Source organism: Gopherus evgoodei, chromosome 1 (assembly GCF_007399415.2).
Source record: "Gopherus evgoodei ecotype Sinaloan lineage chromosome 1, rGopEvg1_v1.p, whole genome shotgun sequence".
Classification (NCBI taxonomy): Eukaryota; Metazoa; Chordata; order Testudines; family Testudinidae; genus Gopherus; species Gopherus evgoodei.
The window spans coordinates 307,173,524-307,200,992 of record NC_044322.1 but is presented as its reverse complement, the minus strand read 5'-3'; the positions used below and the strand labels follow the sequence as shown (position 1 = coordinate 307,200,992).

At 39.4% G+C, this 27,469-nt stretch overlaps 1 protein-coding gene across 1 annotated transcript in view; it reads right to left on the bottom strand.

Annotated features, from left to right (window-relative positions):
• The window catches only part of LRIG3 (leucine rich repeats and immunoglobulin like domains 3), a 55,903-nt gene extending 34,167 nt beyond the window's left edge, over positions 1–21,736 (bottom strand). The window contains exons 1-3 of the mRNA XM_030548876.1: positions 21,534–21,736; positions 15,146–15,217; positions 14,856–14,930 (exon numbers count right to left, since the gene is read on the bottom strand). Coding sequence (XP_030404736.1) covers positions 14,856–14,930; positions 15,146–15,217; positions 21,534–21,736 — 350 coding nt within the window. The remainder of the gene's footprint in view (positions 1–14,855; positions 14,931–15,145; positions 15,218–21,533) is intronic.
• Between the last annotated feature and the right edge of the window lie 5,733 nt (positions 21,737–27,469).

Here is a 27,469-nt window from a genome sequence, read left to right as displayed (position 1 = left end):
CAGGATAATAGCCCCTGTATCACAAAGTTCAGTCATTTCTAATAGAACTGAATAAAACCCAAATACTATCTTCAGATTACTGCTTCAACTAACTGGCCCATTACTTGACATAGACCAGCATACAGAAAGTCTGTTTATTTGCTTTTTGGGAGAGGGGGACGGTAGTGGAGTCACATAAGATGGAGAGAAAGTAAACTCATTTGTTCACAAAAATAGGGCTACAGATCAGTGTTTTTATTACAACTCTTATGTGGGTCAAAGACATGGTAATTAAGCCCCCACTGTGCATTATGTTGCCTCTTGACTGTGGAATATACTTTAAGGTATTTGAACACTTTACTACTGACTGCCCCCACTTCTTAATCCCACTGCCTCTTAAAACAAACAAAATCCTACGGTGAATTAAATTTACCTGAATAAATTACACCAAAGGAATGGGGGTATATCTAGAAAAAATGACAAAGCTAACTTAGGCTGTAGCAAAGAAAATTTCTCAAGCTGTTATTTCAAATAGTACCTCAAACCAATCAGGCTATAGCTATAGATATATAGAGAGATTGAATGAAGATAAATGTTGGAGAAATTGTGGTCAAAGAAGATTTTATGCGTATATGGTAGACACATCCAGCCATTACTGTGATGCCGTTTGTAACCAAGTATCACAAATTATTAGATATTTATTACCAACTGGTCCTTTGGTAATCCCTCCAGGGGCTTTTTAGCAGAAACAATCATACAAAAGGAAATGAAGAATTAATCTTTCATCTGCTAATAGTTGCAAGGCTGATAGCTTCCCACTGGGGAAAAAAATAGTCCAACTCTAGAGCAGTGGTTCCAAAAAAAATATGTCAGGCGTTCTTTATGGAAAAATTGATGTGCCATTTACATACCAAGGAAAACAGACAAAGGACTTAGGTATATTCACCTGCAAAAGAACCTCTGTACACTTGCCTACTTTTTTTAAAATTGACATTTTATAGGCATGCCTGATGTGTGAAATGTTTGAGTGAAATCTCTGATTACATAATGTAATAAAAATCACTAGAAATGACATGGAGTGGGTAGTGTAAAGATGCTCATTCTGTAACACAGCAACAGTTAAATAGAGATCCAATGATTATCCTACCGTATAATGTCTCACTGTTGTAATGATTACTGTATTGTCTCTGGTATTTACCTGTTAAAACTTCTAAAATAAAGACATGAGGTGGGGCAAAGACACTGACTTTCCAGTGCTGGAAGCCTACTGAACCATTCTAATTTGATTTTCTCTTTATAATCATTGTAGCAAATAAAACAATAAATTATATTAGACACCAATCTTCCAAGTTATTTTTATATTAGTCACAAAGAACATTTTTGAAAACACAAGCCTAGCTAACATCTCAGAGAAGAGCCAAACAATACCCTATATCTTGACATAATGAAGTACTAATAAAGTAAAAGACTTTTCTTGTGGTGGCTGAAGAAGAGGCAAAGATACCAGGGGCTGGTCTACTTGCAAACACACCAAAATAACTAGCATTTATGTTTGAATTTATACCTTTTGTTCTTCAAGTGCACACACACAGGCTTGCACAAAAACAACAAAACGTGAGAATTCAAACTAGATTTAGTTAGATCCACACAAGTTTGTGTGTAGACCAATGCTAAAAATATTAATATTAGTAACAGTTTAGAATGTGCCATGAATTAGTTTTAGATTAGGATTATTAAAATATTGCACATTTATCATCTCAGCATTCATGACTTTTACTACATCACTAATGTGAAGTTTATAGCAATCCAATCATGAAGTAATGGGTCATCCCATACAAAACAGCAGCTACAGCATATTCAACATATTGACTTGTACAGTTTCCTTGCTTCTGGGGAAATAAAATGGGACAACAACTTCCATATCTGTCTTGTGATGCCATTAGAAAAAGTATTTAAAGGATATATTTACAATGTAGCTGAGAGTTATGTTTCCCAGGGTGGGTAGATAGACTTGTGCTAGCTCATCTTGAGCTAGTATGCTAAAAATAGCACTGTGGATGTTGAGTCATGGGCAGCTAGAAGCTCAAGCCCACCTAAACCCATTTCCAAGCCTGGGCAGCTAGCCCAAGTCATCTCCCATGGTGCAATGTCCACACTGCTATTTTTAGCAAGCTAGCTCACATTAAGGTAGTGTGAATCTGTCTACCTGCACCCGGGAATCACAGCTCTTAACTGCTGTGTGGACATGTCCCAAATGTGTTAAAGGAAACCATTACTTTTTATTCCAAAGACTATGTCTAAATACCTACTGATAAATTTTTTCAACCTGTATGCCATATGTTAAAGAAACACCTGTGGAACTTTGAACTCTTATCTAGGCTGTGGACTCCTGCATGAAGGCTGACATTTACTACAACAGGAAGAGAATTGGTGTCCTCTCTCTCACCCTTATGCTGAACTCTGTCCAAAGTCCCAATATGCAACATATTATTGTTCACCCTTCCAGCAGTAAAGTTCTCCCTCGAACCTGTTCTTGGTCCTTGTCTTTCGCTACACTCCTACTCAGGCCTTATTTCATGATCTATTGAGAAGTGTGGAAGGTGAGGAGGGGAGACAGGCAGGGGGAGAAAAAGTGGTTAAAAAAATTATAATCTAGTCACATTCCACTTGGCACACAATCTCTCCTCTTTGGTTCCCCCAGCTTCTCCTCTCCACTTTCACTGGTTCCTGCTCCTTTCATTTTGGCTGTTCCCCTGTTCCATGGTTGGTTTCTTCTTCCAAGTCTCTTAGTGATGGCTCCCACTATGCTATGAGATCTGATGCCCATGATATGACAAGGAATAATGGGAGGACATAAAGAAAGGAAAATTTAAGCTGGAAAAAAAAAGCAGGACAATTTCTGTGCAATAAACTCCCAAGGTAAGTGATGGGAGCCCAGTATTTTGTGGCACATGGAACTGCACACATTACTGCAGCATTTACTGTGGCAAACAATTCTCCAGTGGCCACAGGAGAGAAAGAGAGACAATGATCTCCGACGTCTTTTCCAGTGTTATGGGATCCAACTTAATAAGCACATTAGCTAGGATGTTTCTGCTAAAATTATCAGTAATATAATTAATAATGATGTCACTTAAACTGTTATGTTTTAAAGTTAACACTCTACTGCCATAAATGGGACTATGCACCTTTCTCACAACTGTGCACCTGACTGCAGCCTGAGACATTTATAGTTGGAACATTCTCTCTTCAGTCATTAAAATATTATGTTTATATTCTTAAGAGACACTCCTATCCCAGAGAAGCAGATGCCAAAGTAGAGCCAGGACAGCATTCTGGCTCTCTTCAAGTCAGCTGATAAGTCTACAGGTCCGCTGCCTGGTTCACACACAGACACTGGACACTCCTTGAGCCACACTGCTGCTTTCCTCGTGAGGATCTCTTCCAACTTCACATTCTGTGATATTCTTGACAGGCTTTCAGATCAGATTTTACAGCAGCCCTGGCTCTATGCATTTTTAATATGCCTGTGTGTGGTATCTAGGCACAAAAAGTACAAAATTAACATTGTCTCCTCTTTCATGCTAGTCTACTGAATGACCCTGGCTCCTTCCTAGGAAGGAAGGAAGGAAGGAAGGGGCAGAGAGGATGTCATGCGAGTGACCATGAGTTTCTGGAAGGGAAAGGTTTACTAATGCCCAAGCCAGGCACTGATGAGGGGAGGAAGGGAAAGGAGCTATGAAATGATATCTTCGAGGAAGAAAGTGTCCAGAGAAGAAAGGATGAGGGAAAAACAAAACAACCCCCCACCTCCATATTTTCACCCTATCAGAGAAAGCAATGCTTTACTACAATATTAATTTTTCCCAAACTACAATCTGGTGCCACTCTTTCCCCACTCCACTGAAGCTGCTTTTGTCAGTCACCACTGACTTAACACTAAGTAACAACAGCTCTTCATTTCCCCACAGGGTAGATTGCTCCCTTTCACAAACTATCCTCTCTCTGAGCTTCAGATAGTGTGCTTTCCCCTGTTTCTATGTCCACCTCCATCTCCATCTGCTCCTTGAGTGTGTCTTGGGGCTCCTTTTCTTCCCACTCCCTGCCAGTGTTTGTTAGGGCTGTATCTTCACTTCTCCTTTTAATGCCTTTTTCCTGGCATTCCTCTACCATCTAACCCAGACCTTGCCCCACTCCATTTGGGCTATTTCCAAGATGCCTCACCATCAAGTAAAATTTAACATGGCAGCAAATGAATTCATCACCATTCCTCTCTTTTTATCACCACTGAAATTAATATCCTCCCCATTCCTTACACGTGCAGCCTCATACTAATTTTTAAATTCACTTTGTCCTCCAACACTCACTAAATCTGATAGTTTTTCCCTCTATAATATCTCAGAAATCTACTTGATATCCTGTTATCTTTGCAAAAGCCCTTGTCTTGGCTCTGTTTATTTTATACATCGGCTATGACAAGTTGTCATCTTCCAGACACGTCTTTCTTCTCCTGCCATGCAATCTATCCAAATTGCTGCTACAAAAAAAATCCATCTTCCCTGTTTGCCACTCTGATCATACCCAGTTCCTCTTCAAATCTTTTTATTTCTTTTTCCTTGTTTGCCACATTGAATTTAAGTGACTGCAAAACCTAGCTCCTGTCTACCTCTTTGCTCACAACCTTTGCCACATCACTCACTGTTCACAACCACTCTCATCCTTGGGATTTTCTCCAAGTCACGCCATGCCCGAAACTCAGTCTGACATGGCTCTAACCTCTTCTTCTTGAGTCCCTCTTCAAAACAAAACTCTTCCAGAAAACCTACATATACTAATCCTCTGCTTGCATCTGACATTCTGGCTTTGAGACAATGCCATTATCTAGCAAATAGCAGCAGCTGGAGCACCAGGCCCTTTAAATCCCTGCAGGGCTCTGGCTAGGGTTAACCAGACACCGGGACTGTCCCGATATTTACTTGTTTGTCCAATGTCCCGACCAACGTTCGGTCGGGAGGCAAACTGTCCCAATATTTTGCACTGTAGTGCAAAGGCGGAGGGGGCTCATGCCCCCAACTCAGCCCTGGCCTGCCTTGACTCTGCCTGCTCCCTGCCCCATTGGATCCCTCCTCAAATCCCCGTCCTGGCCTCGCCGCTTCCCCAAGCACACTGCATTCCTCCTCCTCTCCCTCCCTCCCAGGCTTGCGTGAATCAGCTGTATGGCAGCGCAAGCACCGGGGGGGGGGGGAGGGAGAAGCAGGACTCGGCAGCCCACTCAGGGGAGGCGGAGGTGAGCTGGTGCAGTGGGGGGGCGGGGAGCTGACAGTGGGTGCTCAGCCCCCACCAATTTTTCCTATGCTGCTGGCTCTTTTTTTTTTTTCTCCCTTCTCCCTCCCCTTCCCCTTTTGCTCCATCAGCGACAGGTGTCTCTCATCTGGTCACTCTAGCTCTGACAGCTGGGCTCGGGTGGTGATTTAAAGGCCCGTGTGCTCCCCGCAGCAGCTGGAGCACTGGGCCCTTTAAATCACCACCGGGGAAGCCAGTCCAGTCCGGCACGATATACCAGCATACCAAACCCGATATTACGCAGTCTCACCTATAAAGTAGTGAGATTTTTTGGCTCTTAAGGAATGCATTATAGTGGGGTAGAGGTGTACTTGTAAAGATAACCTTTGGAATGTGAACTGATCCATGCCTTTGCTATTGCAAGATGGCAAAGAGGTGGGTTCTTGCCAGTTTGTTGCCCTGGATCCGCCTGACACCTATCCTCTCCAGACAATCATCTTTGATGATTTTGTACTACTGCTTTAGGCATTTATTAAGATTCTCTCATTAAGACATAGCCAAAGATGCATCAAATTGCCCCTACACATTTCCCATTACACTATATTTGAGCAACTGTGGAGCTGGACAAACTATTCTGTATGTTTTCTTAAGTTTGTGTAATTTCATTTGAGAATAAAGATCTTGGCGCATAATGGCCATTATCTTAAAACAAATATTTAACTCACATTTCCATCTCTATTTAAGAAATGGACAGAGTAGTAGCATAAGATCATCTTCAAACATTCAAAGGAGGTTACTTAGATTAGAGACATAGTTCAGCAAAGCACTTAAGCACACGATTTACTTTAAGCACATGAGCAATCTCACTGGAATTAGTTAGTAGGACTACCCAGGCATTCAAAGTCAGGCATGTTTAAGTATGCTGTATTTCAATGAATCAGGACCTGGATGAGACAATGCAAGTTCTAACACCTGAAGAACATTGTTCAGGTATTCCACCTAGGCAATCAGTAACGCAAATACCTTGAAATTATGTGAACTTTTGATTGATTGCCATGTGATTTTTAACATGGAAGCAAGGATGAAAATAGCTAGCTAGTAAACCATCCAGTAATCCTCAAGAGAAGCCATTTTTCATTTTTCCCAGTAATGGGACCTGGCCCTTAAAAATTAATTTTAGCCAGAAGAATTAAACCGGCTAACACTGATCAATTTATGCATTTTTACCAATTTAAATAAAAAACTTCTTACAGATAAGAAACAGCTTTTCTTCTCCATTTTTAAGAGTTAAAAGGCTAGCTAAAAGATAAATATCTTTTTAGATTAGATGGCTAGGTTGATAGCATCAAAGGCCCTAAGCACTCTAACATCCCCATATGCAGAGAGAACTCTGTTATACTTTTGTCTACTGACATGCTTAAAATACCAGAGAATGTGGCAAAATTCAGGTTGCCAACACATAGTTAGGTCCTATCTACATCACATAATGGAGCAATTGCTTTAACCATCTCAAGAAACAATCATGTTGTAACTGGTTCCCTTGTCATCTGAATGTGTAATCCAAAAAGGACTTAAGTACACTGCCCACTGACGAGACTTTGGTGATAGCTAAAGTCAGAATCAATGGCAATGAGGCAATATAGCAGAAAAACATCTAACATGTGCAAAGATTAACCTTGGCTCCTCCTAGTCAAAGCTTAATCTCCATACTGATGTCAACTTATTTTTAAATTTCACAAGAGTCACTCACTGGGCCTGATAAAGACTGAAACCTAAAGACGCCTTGAAAGTTTACACAGGCTAGATAAGCAGTGAGAGAAAAACACCTTTATAGAACTCATTATTTTGATCCATCACAGCTTTCTAGAATTTTTCTCTCTCTGAATATACGTTTATAAAGCTGAGCAACTGAGACAATATTTTAAAAAAATTGAGTGCTGCAAAATTTTTGATTGCAATCAAAATAGAATCATTTTACAATTTTCCAAAGCAGCAATTGATTTTAGCTTTTAGGTTAACAAAACCATTACTAACAATTGCCCTATTAACACAAAATATTAATAATTAGATGAATTTTAGAGCAGCTGACCAAAAAGTAGAACTCTCAACTTGATCTGGGCCAAGAATGTTGGAATAGTTTTGTCAACCAACTTTAAATTTAAACCTTCCGACCTCTGTGATCAGAGAGAGAGATATGACTAAAAATAACAACATGCACACAATAGTACAAATCAGCAAAAGTAATTTCCCAAAAGCAATATGTATAAAAATAAAATGTTTGTATTTAAATTCAATTTCAGTGCATTCGGTAAACTGATCTAAAGCTCTTACTTTAACAATAATACTATCCGGAATGCAAGGGATTTTGTTTTAATACTGAATATTGTCAAGCACACTGGTAATGAGGCAATCTGTGGATGCACAATCTTTCAACTCTGGGTCATGCATTCAAAGTAATTGCAGTCTGAAGGCTGTCTGATGACCTTTAGAAAAATAACCATGTGGTTTCAGTCTAGTGCCTAGTAAAAACAAGTGGCTACGTCACAAGAACTACCATCAATACTGACACCTGACTGAGCTATCACAAAGCTCAGAATTGAATGGCCATGGTATTTAAAGTGTTGAACCTCCTCCTAAAGGTAGCTTGCCCAGAACATGGTTGAAGAATGTTTTTCATATACTAGTCTGACAAACTGTATAGCTGATGCAGTCCATGCTGAACCTACCCTATGGATATAACAAAATATTTCACTCTCTAGAGTTGTCTATATGGCACTTTTCACAAATTCTATATTAGAAGAAATATTATTCCACTTGAATGAAGTATTTTCTCATTCCTGCCAATACTACAGAGATACTAAAGACATAGAAAAGTCTACAAATTACTTCATATATTTTGTAAGAACTTTTAATTTTCCAGTCTAGCTTTAGACAAACTTGATTTTTGTTCAGTACAAGTCAGTGATTTACAATGGTTGTTACAAAAATTTTTCCATCTGAACTCATCAGCTCTGTACCAAAAAAGATTTAAAAAAATAATCTAAGCTTACCGCTTAAAGAATTTCACTAAGATTTCAGACTTCACTATTTTAAGATATTCTAATTGGAATCTTTCAAGTTATATGGAATACACATCTCACAATGTGTCGTTTCCTTATTGTGAGAGACAATAGCCAGACCCTTCACATTTTTGGGTCTTAGCCTATAAATCTGATGTTCATGTATTTCTTCTCCCCCCACCCCACCCCCGCCTTTTTTTTTTTTTTGGAAGCTCTAAATCTATTTGTAAGTTTAGGTATAATAGGTTTAAGGCAAAAAAAATACCCCAGTATCTCAACACAGTAAAGGTCTTTCAGGGTCTCCAAAGCCACCGATACCTGCCTTTCATTTTCTGAGGTACTGAAGGATGATCTATCCTGGTGACATCACACGTGTAACACCATAGGTTGTATTTTATATGATCCTATAAATAAAGTAGACTCCAGTTTGGTCAATATTTTTGATATCTTCAAAGAAAACATGGGTGTTGCAGAAGTGTTTGCAATTTCACAGAAGGCCATTGTCATAAACAGATAAGTAAGGGTTAATAGAACAGAAGTACTTCATCTCTCTTTTGCCTGTAAAGGGTTAACAAGATCAGTGAGCCAGGATGTCACCTGACCAGAGGACCAATCAGGGACCAGGATACTTTCAAATCTTGAGGGAGGGAAGTTCGTGTGTGTGCTGTTAATTTTTGGTGGTTGTTCACTCTGGGGGCTCAGAGGGACCAGACGTGCAACCAGGTTTCTCTCCAATACAGGCTCTTATAAGTTCAGAATAGTGAGTACGAGGTAGATAAAGCGAGTTAGGCTTATGGTTGTTTTCTTTATTTGCAAATGTGTATTTGGTTGGAAGGAGTTCAAATTTATATTTTGCTGAAAGGATTTTAATTTGTACTTGAATACTTAGGCTGGGAGGGTATTCCCAGTGTCTATAGCTGAAAGACCCTGTACGTATTCCACCTTAAATTTACAAAGATAATTTTTACTGTTTTTTCTTTCTTTAATTAAAAGCTTTTCTTGTTTAAGAACCTGATTGTTTTTTTATTCTGGTGAGACCCCAGGGGACTGGGTCTGGATTCACCAGGGAATTGGTGGGGAGAAAGGAGGGAAGGGGGGGAGAGAGGCTAATTTCTCTCTGTGTTAGAATTACTGTCTCTCTCAGGGGGAATCTGGGAGGGGAAGAGAGAAGGAGGGGGGGAGATGCATTTTCCTCTCTGTTTTAAGATTCAAGGAGTTTGAATCACAGTGATCTTCCAGGGTAACCCAGGGAGGGGAAGCCTGGGAGAGGAAATGGTGGGGGAAAGGGTTTACTTTCCTTGTGTTAAGATCCAGAGGGACTGGGTCTTGGAGGTTCCCGGGCAAGGTTTTTGGGGGGACCAGAGTGTACCAGGCACTGGAATTCCTGGTTGGTGACAGCGCTACAGGTTCTAAAATGGTAACTGAGCTTAGAGGAATTCATGCTGGTACCCCATCTTTTGGACGCTAAGGTTCAGAGTGGGGAATTGTACCATGACAGCCATCTTCCTTATGAGAGAGTACTGAAACCAATGAAAGTTAATTTTTCAGACAATATTAATATATAAAGATAGAGGTCCCTAACCACTTCCTAACATCCCTAAAGTGGATGTGGGATATCCCACATCCCTAAAGTTTCCCTACTGTATAGTGCCCATTGTGTTGGTATGGTATAATTTCCTTCCTTTCCTGAACTGCTTTATAAGATTGTTATACACTGAAACAATCATGTGTCACCCCAGTGTTCTTAGCTACATATTAAGTAGTTTGTCATCCCCTGGCATTAAAGTTATACCAACCTAAGTAATCATCATGAACCATAAGGCTCTTCTAGAGCCTGGTCTCATGCTACGAAGAACAAGTGACTTTTTAAAAACTGATTACCTGTATGTTTTTGCAGTTTTTAATTCCAAAGTTCACCCCACATTAGGTACAGAATTGAGCATTAAAAAGTCATGCAAGACTCTGGCTATGTTGTTACTGCAGAGTTAGCTCAAACAGACACCCTTATTACTTCTCTCCGGTTAACCTATCTCAGTCACACTGAGAAAAAACACAAATTGTGGGGTGCACATCTTTACTGCAGTAAGCTGCACTATTTTATGAATTCTTTTCCAGTGAACTGCAGGAAAACTTATCTGCCTTTCTGGGCATGGCGGGAAGGGAAAATGTAGGAACACATTGGAGGACTAGAAGCACTTGAGCATTGCTAACCTGCATCCACACAGAGTGATTGTGTTAGCTGGCAAATTGTGTTCCCTTTAGTTTTAACCTACGCACCACCTCACTCATTTACCAGGTCCCTTCTCCCTCACTAAATCTCTCCAGGATTAATATGACACCATCAGTTTAGTCGACTTTAGGTTGCCATGTAGAGCAAGAACCAGAAGTACAGTATTTAGGTGACTCAGAACAAAAACTTATTTAAATTTTATTCAAAGATGTCCCTAACTGTTGGGGCATTTAGCATTCACTTCTAAGCTTGACAGAATAGCAAATAAGTGATCAACAACCTGCAATAATTAAAACATAACTTGCTTTTTTCCCCAGAATTGCAAAATTTTGTAGCATGAAATTATCACAAGTTTTAAAAACAGTCCTATGTTAGTTGTAACTGGCTTTACAAGCATTGAGGAATGCAAATAAGGAAACATCTAAATATTTTAGTTCTAGGGATAGATAAATGAAACTATATTACTATGTATAGCCAGTGTAAATATTTGTGGTAATTTAATTGTTAAATCCAGTATACCCAAAAAATGTTTACATTGTATTGAGTTAACATTACATATTTAATAATTAAATTCTAGTGACTAGAAGTATGTGTTAGTTTTGGGATTACCCAAATTTGCAGGAAACTAGGGACTGAATTGATATAGAGCTCATTTTTTCTCCTGCAGAAAAATTAATTATATTGTATGTGTGATCTGAAGAGTCAGAAACAACCAAGAGTAGGTCAGAGAAGTCAGTTCCATTTTTGGTTTAAACCAAGGGTCTCAAACACGCAGCCCGCGGGACTCTTCTGTGCGGCCCACCAAGCTCCCTGTGCCCCCCCGCCCCTCTGCCTACCTCCAGGCCAGGGGTGTGCAAACTACAACCCACGGGCTGAATCCGGCCCACTGGATTTCCACCTGTGGCACTGTGAGCCCCACACCACTCCTCCAGTGCCCATCTCCCTGCCCTGAGCCCCCCGCTACACCCTGCACTCCTCCTGCACCCCAACTCCCTGCCCTGAGCCTCCACTACACCCTGCACTCCTCCTGCACCCCAACTCCCTGCCCTGAGCCCCCTGCCGCACCCTGCACCCCTCCTGTGCCCAACTCCCTGCTTCTCCCACCGACACACCTTCTGCTGCTTGCAGAGGTGTTTTTTTATGCCAATGGGAGAGCTCTCTCCTGTAAGCATAGAGTGTCTTCTCCAGATGCGCTGTAGCGGCGCACCTGTATCAGTACAGCTGCACCACTGCCGCACTGTACTTATAGACATACCCTTTGTGGAATTCACTCTGTAGAATTTTATGATTCCAGAACTGTACTAACAGTTGCTAGGGAGGAGAAGTTTCCACTGCTTCAAAGAGAGATCCTGGGCCATTATAGTCCGGCAAGGAAAGAAAAGCGTATCAAGGCACCCTATGCAGCATTCCTAAAAGACTTGTTGAACAAGCTGGCTAGCTTTTGTGCGCATCTTGTAAGAAATCAAATCAAATCAAGCTTCAGAAGGATAACGCCCATTTAGGTAAATTCACACGCCCTTTTTTCTGCTATTGAGAGTCAGAACCAAGACTAAGGAACACAATAGTTGCTTGCATTGGGAAGATTTCACAATCTCCTTTTTCCCTGAAAACTAAGATCCTACAGAGTTCATCAGAAGTTTGCTTCAAGCAGTCTCTGAAAACCATCTTTAAAAAGTTACATCATACTGCTGTATATTGTTCTCTTCCACTGACTTATATACATCAAATTAGCTTAGTTTATAAGATTAGGTTTTTTGGTTTTGTTTTTTCCCCAAAACTGCCAGTGCTACAAACTAAATTTAGAATGGGTGAGTGAGATTCTGTGGCCTGCATTATGCAGGAGATCAGACTAGATGATCTTAATTGTCCCTTCTGACCTTAAAGTCTATGAGAAAAAAAGTCAAGCAGTATTCTGTTTCAATCTTTATCTCTAACAACAAAAATTATGCCATTAGACTGATACATGTGTTGATGTGTGATAATGATATATTGTACATTATTTTATAGACCTACCAACCAGTACAGCCATCCACTGCTGCAAAGAGTATGTTCATTCCTCTGTTTATTCACATACTAGTTTATTTAATGAAGTTGTGACCCTCTGCGCCATTAACAATCCCTAGTTTGTGAGGTGTCTTTTGGGGGAAAAACTTTGGGGGCAAAAGAATTTTTTTCCCTGAACCATGAAATACCATTCTCTAGCTTTCTTTTCTGACTACCCATTCCAACAGAGTATTACATAATATGCTCTACAAATCAGTCTTACACTGATAGTGGAATGCACTAAATGGCTTAATAGATCTCTTCCGTTTCTAATTCCAATGATTCTCTACAGTAGTCATGAGGTATATGGCAAACATTAGTAACTTTAATTCAGCTCCACTGAGCATACTCAGGAGTTTCCTGACATCACACATAGGCATGGCGTGGGCTTCAAAGCAGAATGGCAACAAGCCAGCTCCCAAGCAATACCTTCAGTGCAGGGCAGCTGAAACACGTTTAAGAGGTACTTTAAAATTAAAAAAAAAAAAAAAAAAAAACCCACAGAACACAGTGCACAAATCAAATCTAATAAAGATTTCTCCATGTTTGGCCAGGTGGGTAAACTAAATTAAACTAGTGATCCACGAGTGTGGGACAAATATCCAGCTGCGGCTAGATTAATTCATTTTAATCAAAAAATTCTTTTCACAGCTGCAGAAGGATAATTTTAGGTTCCTTTGAACTAGAGTTTAATTTCCATGGAAAGGGGTTGAAGATGCTTTAGGACAAATTCTCAACTTTGCATACATTTTGAAACAAAGACAGAAAAGATTTCTAATGCTTTATTATGCAAAGGTTTCTAATCTTATGGTAAACAGACTCTTAAAAAGAAGGGCACTTGATAGTTAAATGTATATTTGAGACTCAATACAATGATTAAACTATAGAATGATGTGTCACTGTAAAAAAAAGCGTCAACACTAATGTAATATGAAAGTAGATAGTGTGTTTAAATTCAGTAGTTATTTGTCAGACACCATCTGCTTTTTCTTTCATTCTTTTCTGATTCTGATCTGTAGAAAAACCACATCAGTATCAAATGTCACCTAATTCTTATTCAAACAGAGCAGTGCAGACACAGCGGCTGCACCAGCTGACTTAGCTGACCTAGGATCAGAGTAAAAACAAACCCCCTAATAAATCATCAGACGTAAGCAATTGAATAGTGATCAATTTAATTAATTGAACAGCTTCCCAAAATGTACTGTATTGTTTTAACTCTTCAGAGGCCTCTTCTGCAAGGAAGCTTGCAATTTTGTATTATGAGTAGGGCTAAACAACACTAGCTTTAACATTAAAAAATGCTGCTCGTAAACCCCTCAGCTAAATACCCATGTTTTAGTATGTAGGTACTGGACAGTTTATGAAAAAATAATTAAAATGTAGTTAGACATTACTATCTTAAGTATCCTCATACACACATTTTATGAAAGCTGATCAAAAGCCATGAACAGAAAAGAAAGCATAAGTGTTATGCAAGTTTCCCATTGAAATGAAAATCAAGTCATCTCTGTTTTGAGTCCCTTCATTTTAACTTGATATCTGCTTTTCCTGAATGTAAAAATTCTGCCTTTGATCGCAGGTGACATACTTTTAGTTATATGATGGTTCATTATAAACATATTGCATGCAAACTAAACCAAACAAAATCTTGTGTAACATCTGCAATAACAGGAAATAATTCTCTCTCCCTCTTTCTCACACACTTGATAGACCAAACAAGCTGTAGCAAAGTTACTGGCACGTGATTTATTCTGAATCCTAGTCTACATATCATATATGTGTCCTAAAATTAAGGGGTGAAATCCTTGGTCCACTAAAGTCAATGGGAGTTTAGCCATGGAAATCAATAGAAGGCAGAATTTCACCCAGGATACACAAACTTTTGTTTTGAAGGCCTGCATTATACACGTTTTTGCATGCTAGTTACTAGTGTTTATACAGTGCCTAGCACAACAGAGTCCTGACTGTGGTTGGGGCCTGCAGGCACTACCACAGTACAAATTAATAGTAATACAGTTTGTCTGTATCTTAGGGAAGCATCAAAAACTACTAGGATTAAGTTTAATTTTTCATGTGTACACACACAAGCATCTGTGTACATACACATATATATTTTTAAATAACCTGATGCAACATAACATAAGCAACTTCCCAGCCACAATCTGAGAAACTTACAATTTTTTTTAACTTTAACATCAATGCAAATTTCCACTATTTTTTTCATCTTTACAGTTAGAGCGCCATCAAAGTCTACTTACAAGGACAGAAGAGTAATATTTGCAGAGACTGGTCCCAGATTAGGTATGGTCTCCAGTTCATTATTGTTCAGTTTTCTGTTGAGATCAAAAAAGAAAGTCTGTTGCAACATAAAGAAGGAGTGCATACGCTATATATGTTAAATTGCTGAATACCCCCTAAAATTCAAAGTTAATTATAAACTCACTTATTGCAGCACACAGCACTATAAAAGCACATACTTGTCTCTCAGAGAGCCATCCTTACAGAAAAGAACATTATTTTTATACCCAAACACACACAAATCACTTACATTTCTCGAAGACTATGAAGGTGACTCAAGGAACTGGTCTTGATTGAAGATAATCTGTTGTGACTTAAGTCCCTAGGAGATTACAAAAATAGATGAGATGTCACTTTTGAAATATCAGGTATATTTTTACTAGCTCTCATAATACATATTTAGACTGAACCTGCAATCTAATTAATCACTAAATATATAAAAATCTACATTATAGTTTTGTTACAGATAAAATTACAATAGAAACTCACTCAGGTATTGCTATGTGAAAACAAGGAAGGTGATTTTAAATGCTTTGACCACTGTCAACAACTGGAAAGAAAGGCCCTTAGTTTGTATGTGGTGTTTTGTGACTGAACAATCCCTTTCATTTTTTAAAAAGGTGATAGCACGAAAAAGTCTTAATATACATGGGAAGCTTCATGTATACACATTGTCAAGGAAACCATGCCATACAGAAAAAAGTGTAGGTAAAGCAGCCTCTTGGCTACCATAAGAGAAATTCACAGATGGAGCTGCACTTGAGTCTTACATTTTAATATAGGCTCAGAAGAATAGGATGTGTTAGTTTCATTTATAGTTTTTAACCAAATAATCTAAAACAACTTGTGAAGCCTAGACACAACAGGCAAGGAAGCATGTAAACAGAATTGATGTTTTCATTTGATTTGGAATCCTATTCTCATGTACACAAATTTAATACTGATCATATGTAGTATCGGCAGCTGTAAATAGACAAATAGAACTGAAACCAACCTACATTTAAAAGCTAGTCTATATTCTACTCAGAACTTCAGCATAAAAACTTGTATTTAAGGAAACAACCTTGTGCCATAAAATTCAGCTCTCTTCCATGCCAGACTGAGAACCCCACAGGGCTTCATGTTAGCGTGGTTTATTAATCAGAAAGTGCAAATGATGTCAGTGAAGTTCTACATGTGTCCTCTTGGAATGAGCAGTGTATGCTGTGTCCAGAGACAGCAAATGGACTAATCACCTAAGGAGCTTCATCTTGAAGATAGGAAACCAGTTCAGTTCTAACATTTTCAAAAACCTACAAACGTTAGTCTTGTTAGCATGACTGAGCTCTCCTGTAAATGAGGTTGGTCACACTTAAAGTGGAAGATTAATTCTTTCACTGTTTAAAAAACCAGAGTAGCCATCCATCAGAACCTAGATTTGAGAAAAATCCATTTATTTTACATTTAAAAACCACACACATATATTTAATTTGACATCTTCACCTTTTCACTCAAAAACAAATCTTGAAGAAGTCTCCTACAACAAAAAAGTAGATTTTAAAAGTGATCTGAATTAAACTTTTTACTGTAAAAGAGAGTTAGTAAGGACTCCCCACCACCACCTCAAACTTAATTCAATATTTGGCTTTGGTCTATTTGTAGGGATTATGATAAGTATGCAAATAACAGTCAAAATTCTATGAAGTCATGGTTATTAGAGTCTAATATGTTATTGCTAATCATCATTAGACAAGAATTAGGAATCAGCAATTATTTCAGCTAAGAGCTTTCAACATCACTGCTAAAAACCTGCATTTCTTCATTTCATCTACAAAAGGTTTATTTAAAACATATTTGCCTAAGGACCCACCAGAGAGTAACAGACGTGAGTAGATTTGTTCTGCTAGAGTTATAACATGTAAAAAAAATTGGCAGAGTCTTTAAACTATAAAAATCCTGCAATTACAACCACTGCTGTGCATGATCACCACACTGGAGCCAGACACTTTCACTCATAGCTCAAGCTCACATCCATATGGAGTCTATCAAGGCAGCCGTGAGTGTAACAACTTACATTTTGTTTCAAACAAAATTTGTGTTTTTAATGCTGCAGATACCCACAAATTTTGCATGTGGCATCTACTTTTTAAAATACATACATCTAGAAACTCCACATTGATTCACTTACAACAGTTTTTCAAACAGGAGATAAAAGTAACAACAAAAACAGTCAATTCTGAGACTTCTCTTTCAAAGACACGTGTTTTTTTTTGTTTAACATTACATACAATAAAAACAAAAAGCAGTTAATAAGGCCACAGTTTCAATTTTAATCTTTTTTTTTTTTTTAGAAATGTTATGGGGAAGTTTGTTCCTAGCAGGTGAACTATAAATGAAGACAGAACTTTTGAATGTGAATCAACTACAGTTAGAAAATTAGCAATTAGAAAAAGTATTTTAGGTGAAATTTAAATCTATAGTTTCTCATGAGCCCTAGGCGTAAAAATGTAAGATACAGACTTAAAAAAAAAAAAAAAACCCACAAAATCTAACTACCGCCCTTGAATTAAAACCCACTAAGAAAGTGAGGTGCAAGTGGACTGGTATTTTGGTTTGTTTTTTTTATTTCCACTTAGAAATAGGAGTGGGAAACACTAAATACTAACGTTGCAAAATATTTTCCATTTTTTATTCTCTCCTTCACACTAATACCATATTAAATGGTGAAAGAAAATCTCTCCTACCGTTACTTTTACTACTGGAATTCTAAGAGTCATGAAAGATGTAATGGGGACTGAATTCAGAGACTTTATAGACACCAAATTTACATTTAAGAAATTCTTACTAGACAGTAGAAACTATATATTCCACTCTTCACTTAAAAATTTATACTGCAACAGAACACTAATGCTTATGTGCTGCAGTGTTTCAAGACTCTTTGACCCTGTCCTTTAAGAACCTGTTTTATGAAAGAAAATTATTCATATTTAGTCACTTTCCCATTAACAATCTTTCATACTAGGCTTCTTCATTGGAAAGATGAACTGCAACTTTAAAGTGTTAATATTTATGTAATGAAAAACCAAATGGAAGGCCTAATACAGAAGAGGTGGTACCTCTCCATTTTCACACACTATATAAATACAATTTTTAGACCCTAACTTAATTTACAACACTTAGTTGCAACTATCATCTTCTTCCTTAGAGAACTCAGAAACCTGAGCCTCAAGTGCAATTTTAAAATGCAAATCCAGCAACAGCTTCTTAATCAATCCCACTGGGGCCTTTAGAGCTGCTAATTCAGCAGAAATCAGGAAAGTTAAAAAACAAAGCAGCTACAGCCTGGCTTTTTAAGACACTGATCCAAAGTGACTCATAAATCAGCTTGCTATGTTAAAGTTTTAGTCTGGAAAATATTGAAAAACAGCTGTGAAAACCATAAGGAGTTTTTTTTTCTGGCAATTCTGGTAAAGAACTAGAGGATTTATAAAATGTAAATACTAAAAACGCAGTACAAACACTAGTTGAAACCATCTTTTAGATGCTCCCTTCTGTCTCATTGACAGCTTTGGCATTCTGAGGTGAACCTGGTAAGACATATTCTAAAATTCCAATGATAATTTAAAAATAACGAAAGCACTGGCAAGTATTTGCTTTCCCTCCCCCAATTCTGGCTTTGAAACATTAATTCTAACAAAGCAACATTCTTTCAATCTCAAAACACATATGGTAGAAGTAAACTGAAATCTAACTTTAAGAATATTTATATACAAAGCCATTACAAATATTTATCAGTTTTCTGTTTTCAATGGACTTCAATTAAATTTTGTGAAGATGGCACTAAGGAAGATGATGCACTTTACTTTAAAATCCCCAATAAAGCTGGTTGGAGTCCTCTATTTACACTACATTTCATGAGGATGCTTCTGTATCAATGGAGCAACTGCAACTTTGACAGCATAATAACAGAATGCAAACACTCAACCTTCAGACAGTGAAGCTCATTTTCTTAATTTCACTGTCTGTAGTCATAAGGTCTTCTCTGATCCAGCATTTTTTGCACAACATTCAATTAATTTTGTGAGAAGTTGAATGAGACAGGACCGAGCCATCACTTCATAATGCTATATATCAGTAGACTTTTTGGAGGCACTGGGGGATAGGGAGACAGAAGAGGAGAGGAAAACATTCAATATGGACTTAGTCCTGAAGTTCTAACTCATGCAAGAACTCCCACTGAACCACAAGGGTCTTGAGAATTAGGTCTAATGGATATTACAATCTTTTCTAATGAGGCTTGGCAGTTTTTGAACTAAATTACTCTCTTTCAAGATTATATACATTTTCTTCTATTTGTCAACAAAATACACAAAATCTGTTACTATTTGTAAGTAAATAGTTTGAAGTAACAATCACCACATTAACTCAAACTTAATTTTCAGTTAAAGGTAACCAATAATCTTGCACCTTGAGCAGTCAAAATTCCAAATACTGAACAGGAGGAGGTAAAAGACAATACCACATGTTTCTACACTCTTATTAAGGGGAAGGGAAGAAAGAAAGAAACAAGGGTACTTCTAAGGGTACTTCTAAGGCATTTGACACAAACAAAAGAAACATTTACACAAAAGCAGCCAAACCACATGGTTTGGTGACACCTACAAAGATGTACTCCTGTGAATTTAAGACCAAATGACATAGCTGTCCAATGAGTGATCACAGCAGGATGTCTTACAACAGGCCCAGTATTTATTTATACAAATGGAACTTATTTTCTCTCACTTCTTTAAAGGAATGTGAACTTACATAAAAACAATTTACACTTCCAATTGTGCTAACCAGAAAACCCTCTAATTTATTTTAGTGCCTATCACTAAAATAATTGCAAAAGGCAACACATTTGGTTATTTATGTTAACACAACATATATTTTAAAGATAACGTTTAGAAATAAGTTTCAGTTAAAGGTTCTATGCTTTCCCCTTAGTTTTAGTTTGTCGTAATGTTAAATTCAAACGTTAAGTTAACAGCACTAAGGTAAAGGAATGCTAATTTTCTAACATATTAACAAGATTTGTCAAAAGATTTATTTTATCTTACAGAGACAACTCAAAAGAACCAGAAGGATCAACATTCAATAGGTAGAACAACAAATTGTTCAATATGTATATAATTGAAACATCTTAACCATATCAACCAAAAGGAAAAATTAAGTTTCTTTTCTCTCTCAGATGCTTTCCAATGCTACTCATGGAAATATTCACCTCCCAAAGTCATTCATATGTTCAGTTCCATATGTTGTCAATACAGCCATCCATGTTTCATGAGTAAAGAAGCATGACCTCCAGATGAGTCAATTGAACAGAATTAGTCAAAACTAATTGAAAGCCTTCCTGTTTACATTAAAGTCTTTATCTCTGTTTTTTGAAATTTAATAGAAAATTAATAAGACAAATATAGAAGTCAAATGGGTGAAAAGAAATTAAGAATCAATGTAAAAAAGGTTCCAGATTGTATCATTTTTTTCTTCCTTTTAGGAAATGTCAATATCTTATGATTTGTTCAAAAATGTTCATTACTAAAATTATATATTCTAAATATGACACTTTAATATTTGTTACTAAGTAGTCTTCAGGTTTGTCTTGCTAAAATAACTAATATAAGCTGTCTTCTTAATACATTTCTTAAAACTACTAGAGAAAAAAAAAAGATCAATAGGAAAGGTGATATAAATTCCACACTAGCTAATATGGCAATTTGACACTACCGACAAAAGATACATTTTTGCAAAGTATAGTGTAATTGTAAAGAATGTTCATTAGATAATGTCACCAGAATGCACTTTTTTTTTCTGGTAACAGCAGTATGCAACTTTTCTGGGCCCAATTATTTTCAATGCCTATCAGCAATCAGTTTTCTTATAGAAGGTTTTCTTTTCCCTAGTGTTTTTTTTAACTTAAAACAGAAATAGACATTCAATCTTAGCATCTCTCTTCTTTCCCAGCCCTCCCTCCAATGTAAGCCCCCTAGATTTCAGTTCAGTATCACTTTTATTTCATCCTATTGGCAGGATACCAGACTCTGCCCCAACTTGCGAAAGAATAAGTCACTTCCAATAGCTCCAGTCCCGCATTATTCGCCTCTATAAAAAACTCTCTCCATCACTAAAACACTCAGCGCCTTGTAAGTGACAAAGGGGTCTTACACCCCTTCTCCTTTGGGCAATTTTGTGATCGGGACCATTCCCCCCGTCCCGGTCCCGTGCCCCCAAGTCAGCACTACTGCGTAGGAGGAGGCCGGCGGGGCGATGGATAAGGCAGGCAGCGGTCACATGTGCGGTGTGAGACGCTCCCCTGGGTGACCCATGCCCCGGCTGAGCCGACGTGAGATGGGCAGGGGCTACAGTGGGGGCGCTGGGGAGCCACTCACTACGGACATGGAGGGCGGGAGGCAGCTCCCCTCCCCCCGCAGCTGCAGGGCCAGACCCTCCAAATCCAGCCGAGAAACAAGTCCCCGAGCTGAGAAGGACTCGGGGGCTGCTGCGCCGCCGCACCCTGGAGCGGTAACGGAGCGGGCTGGGGTCCCACCCCCCGGCTATGCCCAGCCCCCCCCGGCGCAGGAGCCGTGCTGGGGTTCCCCTGCGCCCCGCCGGATACTTACAGCTGCACCACCCCTCGCGGGAGCCGCTCGGGCACCCGGCTCAGCTTGAGGCGGCTGCAGTCCAGCAGGTCCCCGAAGCAGCGGCACGGAGCCGGGCACGAGGGGGAGCCGGGGCCGCCGGCGGCCGAGCTCCCCGCCAGGCGGCCGAGCAGCAGCAGCAAGCCCAGCGCGGCAGCTGGGGCAGCGCGGAGCGGGCAGCTCATGGCCGAGGCTCCCTGGGCCGCCGCCCCGCTCTCACCCACGGCGCCCGGGCGCAACCTGCCGGCTCTCAGCGCGGGCGGCAGGTCCTGCTCATGCCCCGGGGCCGCAAGGAGAAGCAGACAGCGCCCAGCCCGCTGCACTCACCGCCAGCCCCAGTCTCAGCCTCACCACAAACTTTCCGCCTCCTCCCCCTGAGCCTGGCCCTCCCCCCGGGCACGTGACAACAACAAGAGTGGGGAGGGGGAACGAGCCCACGAAGGGGCCCAGCAGCTGGGGAGTGAATCCGCGAAGGGGGGAAGGTGCTGCCAATAGAGCCACGGGGCCGTAGCGCGGCTCCAGGCACTGTCAGAAACCTGACAAAGTCACCGCCACTTGTGTGATTTCACCTGAAACCAACCATTCCCCTCACACACACCCCCTCCGTGTGAAGAAGCCGGGCAACCCCAACCCCTGGGGAAATGTATTACCACCCTTTGTTTTGGCTAGCACCCAGAGAGGCCCCGTGCGGAGATACCAAACAGATAAAGGCTGCCCCATAATGCAGAGGAAGGGTATGATCAGATAATGGGGCCAGATGCTTAGCCCCTGCTAAGACCCCTCTGCACTCTTCCAGGGGCTTACATCACCCCTTGAGGATTTCCACCAGCAAAGAGGAATCCCTGGTACACCAACCCTTCAGTCCTCAGCAGAGGGGTCCTGGCATGGGAAGGAGCATGAACAAGCAGACTGGGACCTTCAGATATTACACCAACTGGCACACTTAGAGCAATTCTGAGGCTGCTCCAGCTTATGCCAGAGTCCAAACCATCATCTCTCAGTCCTAAGGTCAGAGGAACTTAAAAGGTGGTGATAGGTCAGCTTTGTCCCATCCAGGTCCAGCATAGCTGGGCAAGACGCAATGATCAGAGCTCCAAATTTCTTCCGCTTCATTCACTGTTCAGGTTGCATGGTACATGGAAATGAGACAGAGACAATATTTTCCCCATCTCTTTCCCAAGACTCAGGTAACTATATATTATTGTTTTTGCCCTCACCTATCCTACAAAAAACAAGTGGGGAAACCATTTTTAGTCTCATTTGGAAAAATACTTTCTGTTGGCATGTTTTTGATGCCATTATGAATGAGGCATAAATGTGTTAAAATGGTGGTGAAAAACTATTTTCTAATACAGAGATCGGCAACCTTTAGCACGTGGCCCATCAGGGAAATCCGCTGGTGGGACGGGATGGTTTGTTTTCCTGCAGTGTTCGCAGGTTTGGCCGATCGGAGCTCCCACTGGCGATGATTCGCTGTTCCAGGCCAATGGGGACTGCGGGAAGCAGCGCAAGCTGAGGGATGTGCTGGCCGCCGCTTCCCGCAACCCCCATTGGCCTGGAATGGTGAACCGCAGCCAGTGGGAGCTGCGATCGGCTGAACCTGCGGACACTGCAGGTAAACAAACCGTCCCATCCCGCAGCACTTAAATCATATAAGTTGAAAACATTTCAGATACAAATTGCTCTCCAGACAGCTGTTTTGGAGTGTACCTGGTGTCATGGTAGCTAGCGGAGTCAGTGGAAAAAGGCTAACAGGACACCACAGGCAAGATTTTTAAAGCCACTCACCATTGGCCTAATTCTGCTGTTGATGTCAATGGTAAAATTTCTGTTGACTTAATGGGGCCAGGATTTCACTGCACAGTGTGACACTGGCATATTAACATAAAAATACATCCACACATTCCATGGCTAACTACATAGTTTAGTATTTGTCTCTTCTTCAAAGTAATCTAAATCTTGTTTAAAGAGGAAAATCTTTATCTCTATCACAGTGAATTATCAAATGCATGTATTGAAAAATAACATTGAATATGAACAGTTCGGTAGCACACTTTACTACAGTTCTCAGAATGAACAGCAAGTGCTTCTTTGTTTGGAATATGCGAGCTTGTCTTATCTTGAGTGTTGGCAAGGGCAGTGACTCAGAGATAAGTAGTAGCAGAAGTGTTAAGCTGGCAGTTTTAACATCCAAGAGGAAAAATAAAAGCAAAACATTCTGTACTTATTTTATCATAACACTGAATGATATATTTTGTGTAAGTGTGAACTGGTAAAAAGGAAAAGAGATAGCTGAACAGAGGAAGCAAAGCACAAAACACAGCTTAAAACACTGCAGAGGGCAAGTGTTACTATTTTATGTAACAATTGTATAGTGTCTTTTCTGAGTCATTAAGCATAATTTTAAAAAACTCTATTTCAGTGCACAGTCTTAAGAAAACTTTATAGGGTTGAAGTGTTAAATAATGCATGAAATGTCTTTAATTTTCCGAATTTCTTTATCTTCTAATTTAATTATTCAGTTGGATTTTTAGTGGACTCTACTTTTTTCTTAATGCTCAATAAAGCAATTTGAAATTTAGCACATTGTGTATTTTCTTAGCAGAGTTGTTGTAGCTGTGTTTGTCTCTCTCGTGGTATGAATTGTAAAATTAAGTAATAATATCTAGCTTTTATATGGCACATTTCATTAGTGGATCTCAAAGCCCTTGCATTTATTAATACAGAGCCTACTGCAAACCTCTGTTCACATAAGTAGTTCCTAATCTTCAGTAGTCCCCAGAGCCAGTTCAGCCAGTGCTGTCAAACCTGCAAGAGCCTGGGACTCCACCAATGGGGACACATAGAGTTCTCTCACCAATGCTAGTTTCATGTTTACTGCCCAGAGTAAACATGAAAGTGCTCTGCACATGAGTAAATAAAAGAGAGGTGGGTTCATGGTTCACTTTAGTCATAGCTCTGATTGCAGTACATCTGAGTCTCCTCTTTTTGTCTAACAAGATACATCTATTCCCCCCAGCTGAGATCCAGTTTCAGGTGCTATGCCCTTCCTCAATCTGCTATGGCACAGCATACAGGAGTCTGGGGTAGGTTGGAGCAGGGAAAAGAAAGTTGCATAGTGACTCTTGGGTCTTGTACCTAGGAATTCAAACGGCTTTGCAGGGGATCCCAAGTTTCTTCGTACAGACCATGATAATTTTATTTAAGTCTGAATAAGGGTTTGCAGGCTCAAGTGCTTAATTTGTATTTCTTGAAAGGTCCATTAACTTTTAGGCAGACTAACATCTACAAAGCGTTTAAGTAAAATTTTATAGATAGCATTAATTAATTTAAATTAAGATACTGCTTTAACATAAACATAACTCTGAGATGAGAGTCTAAATCAGACAGATGTCAGATATTTTCCTCTTATTAATACTAAACAAAACCAAGTTAAAATTTTTGCCTTTGACTTAATTGGGGCTATCCTCTGTTGCAATTGACATATATTTTACATAACTAATAATGGTTGATTCGCATCTAAATTGAACTGTTCAGTCCATTTTCAAAGGACTCTTTACTGCATCATCAAAAGCACAGTTATATCTGCTGGGATTTATGTCAGAACATCAAAAAGAATTACCAGTCACATCCACCAAAGGTTATGTCCTGTATGGGAAAACAGGGGATGAGGCTTCCCCACAAATTTGTATTAACAGCTAATCACGACACTTGTCAAATATTTCAGATTTTCCACTCATCAATGCTTGATAAAATGATTTAGAAAATGAGTGACATTAGTATGAGAGGACATAGCTCCATTTATTATTATATATATAGATAATAGTATCTCTCTCTCTCTCTCCACACACTAATAAATGAAGCTATGTCCTCTCCTAATCAATAGTGTCACTCATTTTCTAAATTATTATATATATGCAGGGCCGGCTCCAGCTTTTTTGCCACCCCCAAGCGGCAAAGAAAAAAAAACAGAAAAAAAAATGATTGAGCTGCAGCTGAAGTGCCACCGAAGGAAGAGAGGGACTGAAGGACATGCCACCGAATTGCCACTGCCGCCCCAATAATGGACGGAGTACCTCCGCTTTCTATTGGCTGTCCCCGGCAACTATTTCCTTCGCTGGTGTCTGGAGTCAGCCGTGTGTGTGTGTGTAAAAAAAAAAAAAAGGACTCAGGGCACAAATTTCCAAGGATGCACATGCATGCTGACTGCACACATGGCCAACCTATTCAAAAGAATGTTGGCCCAACACAAGGAATAAAAAAGTTAACTCTCTCCTCTGACTCTTATCATGTGACTAGGCCTGGCCTCTCATGGATCCTGAAAGATCTGCCATGGATTTTCTAAAGGGAGTAAACTCTATATCCTTAACGTAATTTAGCAAGAGAATCTTCGTAGTGAAATTCTCACAGCAGTTTCTTTGCAGAAAGCCCTTTCTGGTAGCTTTTAAAACAGAAAGGACAAAGCAGAACTGTTTGGTGTACAGGACAGAGAACTCACACCCTGAAGAGTACTACACTCCTTATCTTGAGTTTCCCTCTCTCATGGCTACTTAAGTTGTATGTAAAAAAACCCAGGAGTTCAGATTTAAAATTTTTATTAAAGTGAATGTTTGAAATGAAATATACACAGGTTGAGAGGGAAGGTACTGTACATCTGGGGTCAGGCTTGGGTTAGGGGGTTACAGATATAATTTGCAAGGATGGAAAGATACATACGTCACATAACCGGCGTAGACCCAGATTGGGGTGCAAGGGTTTTTAAAGTGTCAGTGGACAAGTGGGAAGCTAAAGCAACTCCTTCTGTGGCCACAACTAGGGGAGAAAGAGCCCAGCAAAGTCCACATGCTGCTTCTGTTTAAAAACAAAAAAATGCATGTCTTCTTGTGGGTGGAGATGGAGATCTTTCACATACACAAAATAGCTTGCAGCAGACAGTGGAAACTGTTTGCCCCAGGCACCTGCCTGGAAACTAGAGACTCTCAGCAGAATGCCTTGTTGAACACAGAAGACTTCTGCCTCTCCTATTCCAGTCCCTCCTGGGGCCCTCAAGATTCCCATTTTATGGAATCTTACTGTGGGAAATGACTGCAATTAAAAGGGTAATTCTCCCCCCATGGATATACGAATATCAACTGATACTAGTTTTAGTTTATAATAGCACTAAAACCTGATGACCATTTACTGCAGTTCCTGTGAATACTCATTGCAATTTCACATGCCTTTGAGGAAAAACAATAAACGTTCTTAAATAATTTCCTAGTACTGTAATTGTGAATCTCTTTCTGGTGTATCATAAGTCCATAGTGTATGTTCCTAAGTGCATGTAGAAGTCTCCTTTTTGGTAGTAATTATACTTGACTTTATGTGCTCCAAGACACAAATCATGAAAACCAAATTATGCATAATTTGAGTGCATATTACTCATTACAACCAGCAAAAAGCTGGAAAGTTGTGCCTTGAGCAGAAAATGTTCAGCTTTTATAGAATTCATTCAAATCCAGAGTATTTGCCTCAATTACAAATAAACTTGAATCCTAAGGCAATCCACATGTAGTAATGATTGTTAATGTCTTCAAGTCATGTCCTGCATGTGGCTAAGTGGGAAGTTAAAGGCATGAATGGAGGGTTAATTAAACAATCAACATTTACAATTGTGTAACTTCAAAGAAGAAAAAAGTTTCATTTTAGAAATCTTTAAAGAACACTCAAGTTGAAATGTAGTCAATATAAATAATAGTAAGTTAAAAGTAGTTGCAGGTAGGTGCTGCCATAATATTGATAATAAATAAATATATTAATAATATGCCTACCCCCCCGCCCCAATTTCTTTTTATGACATTTTATTATTTTTCTAAGTGTGTTGCTTTGTGAAAGACCACAAAAACTACAGGAGAAATAGATTGACTGACAGTGAAAAC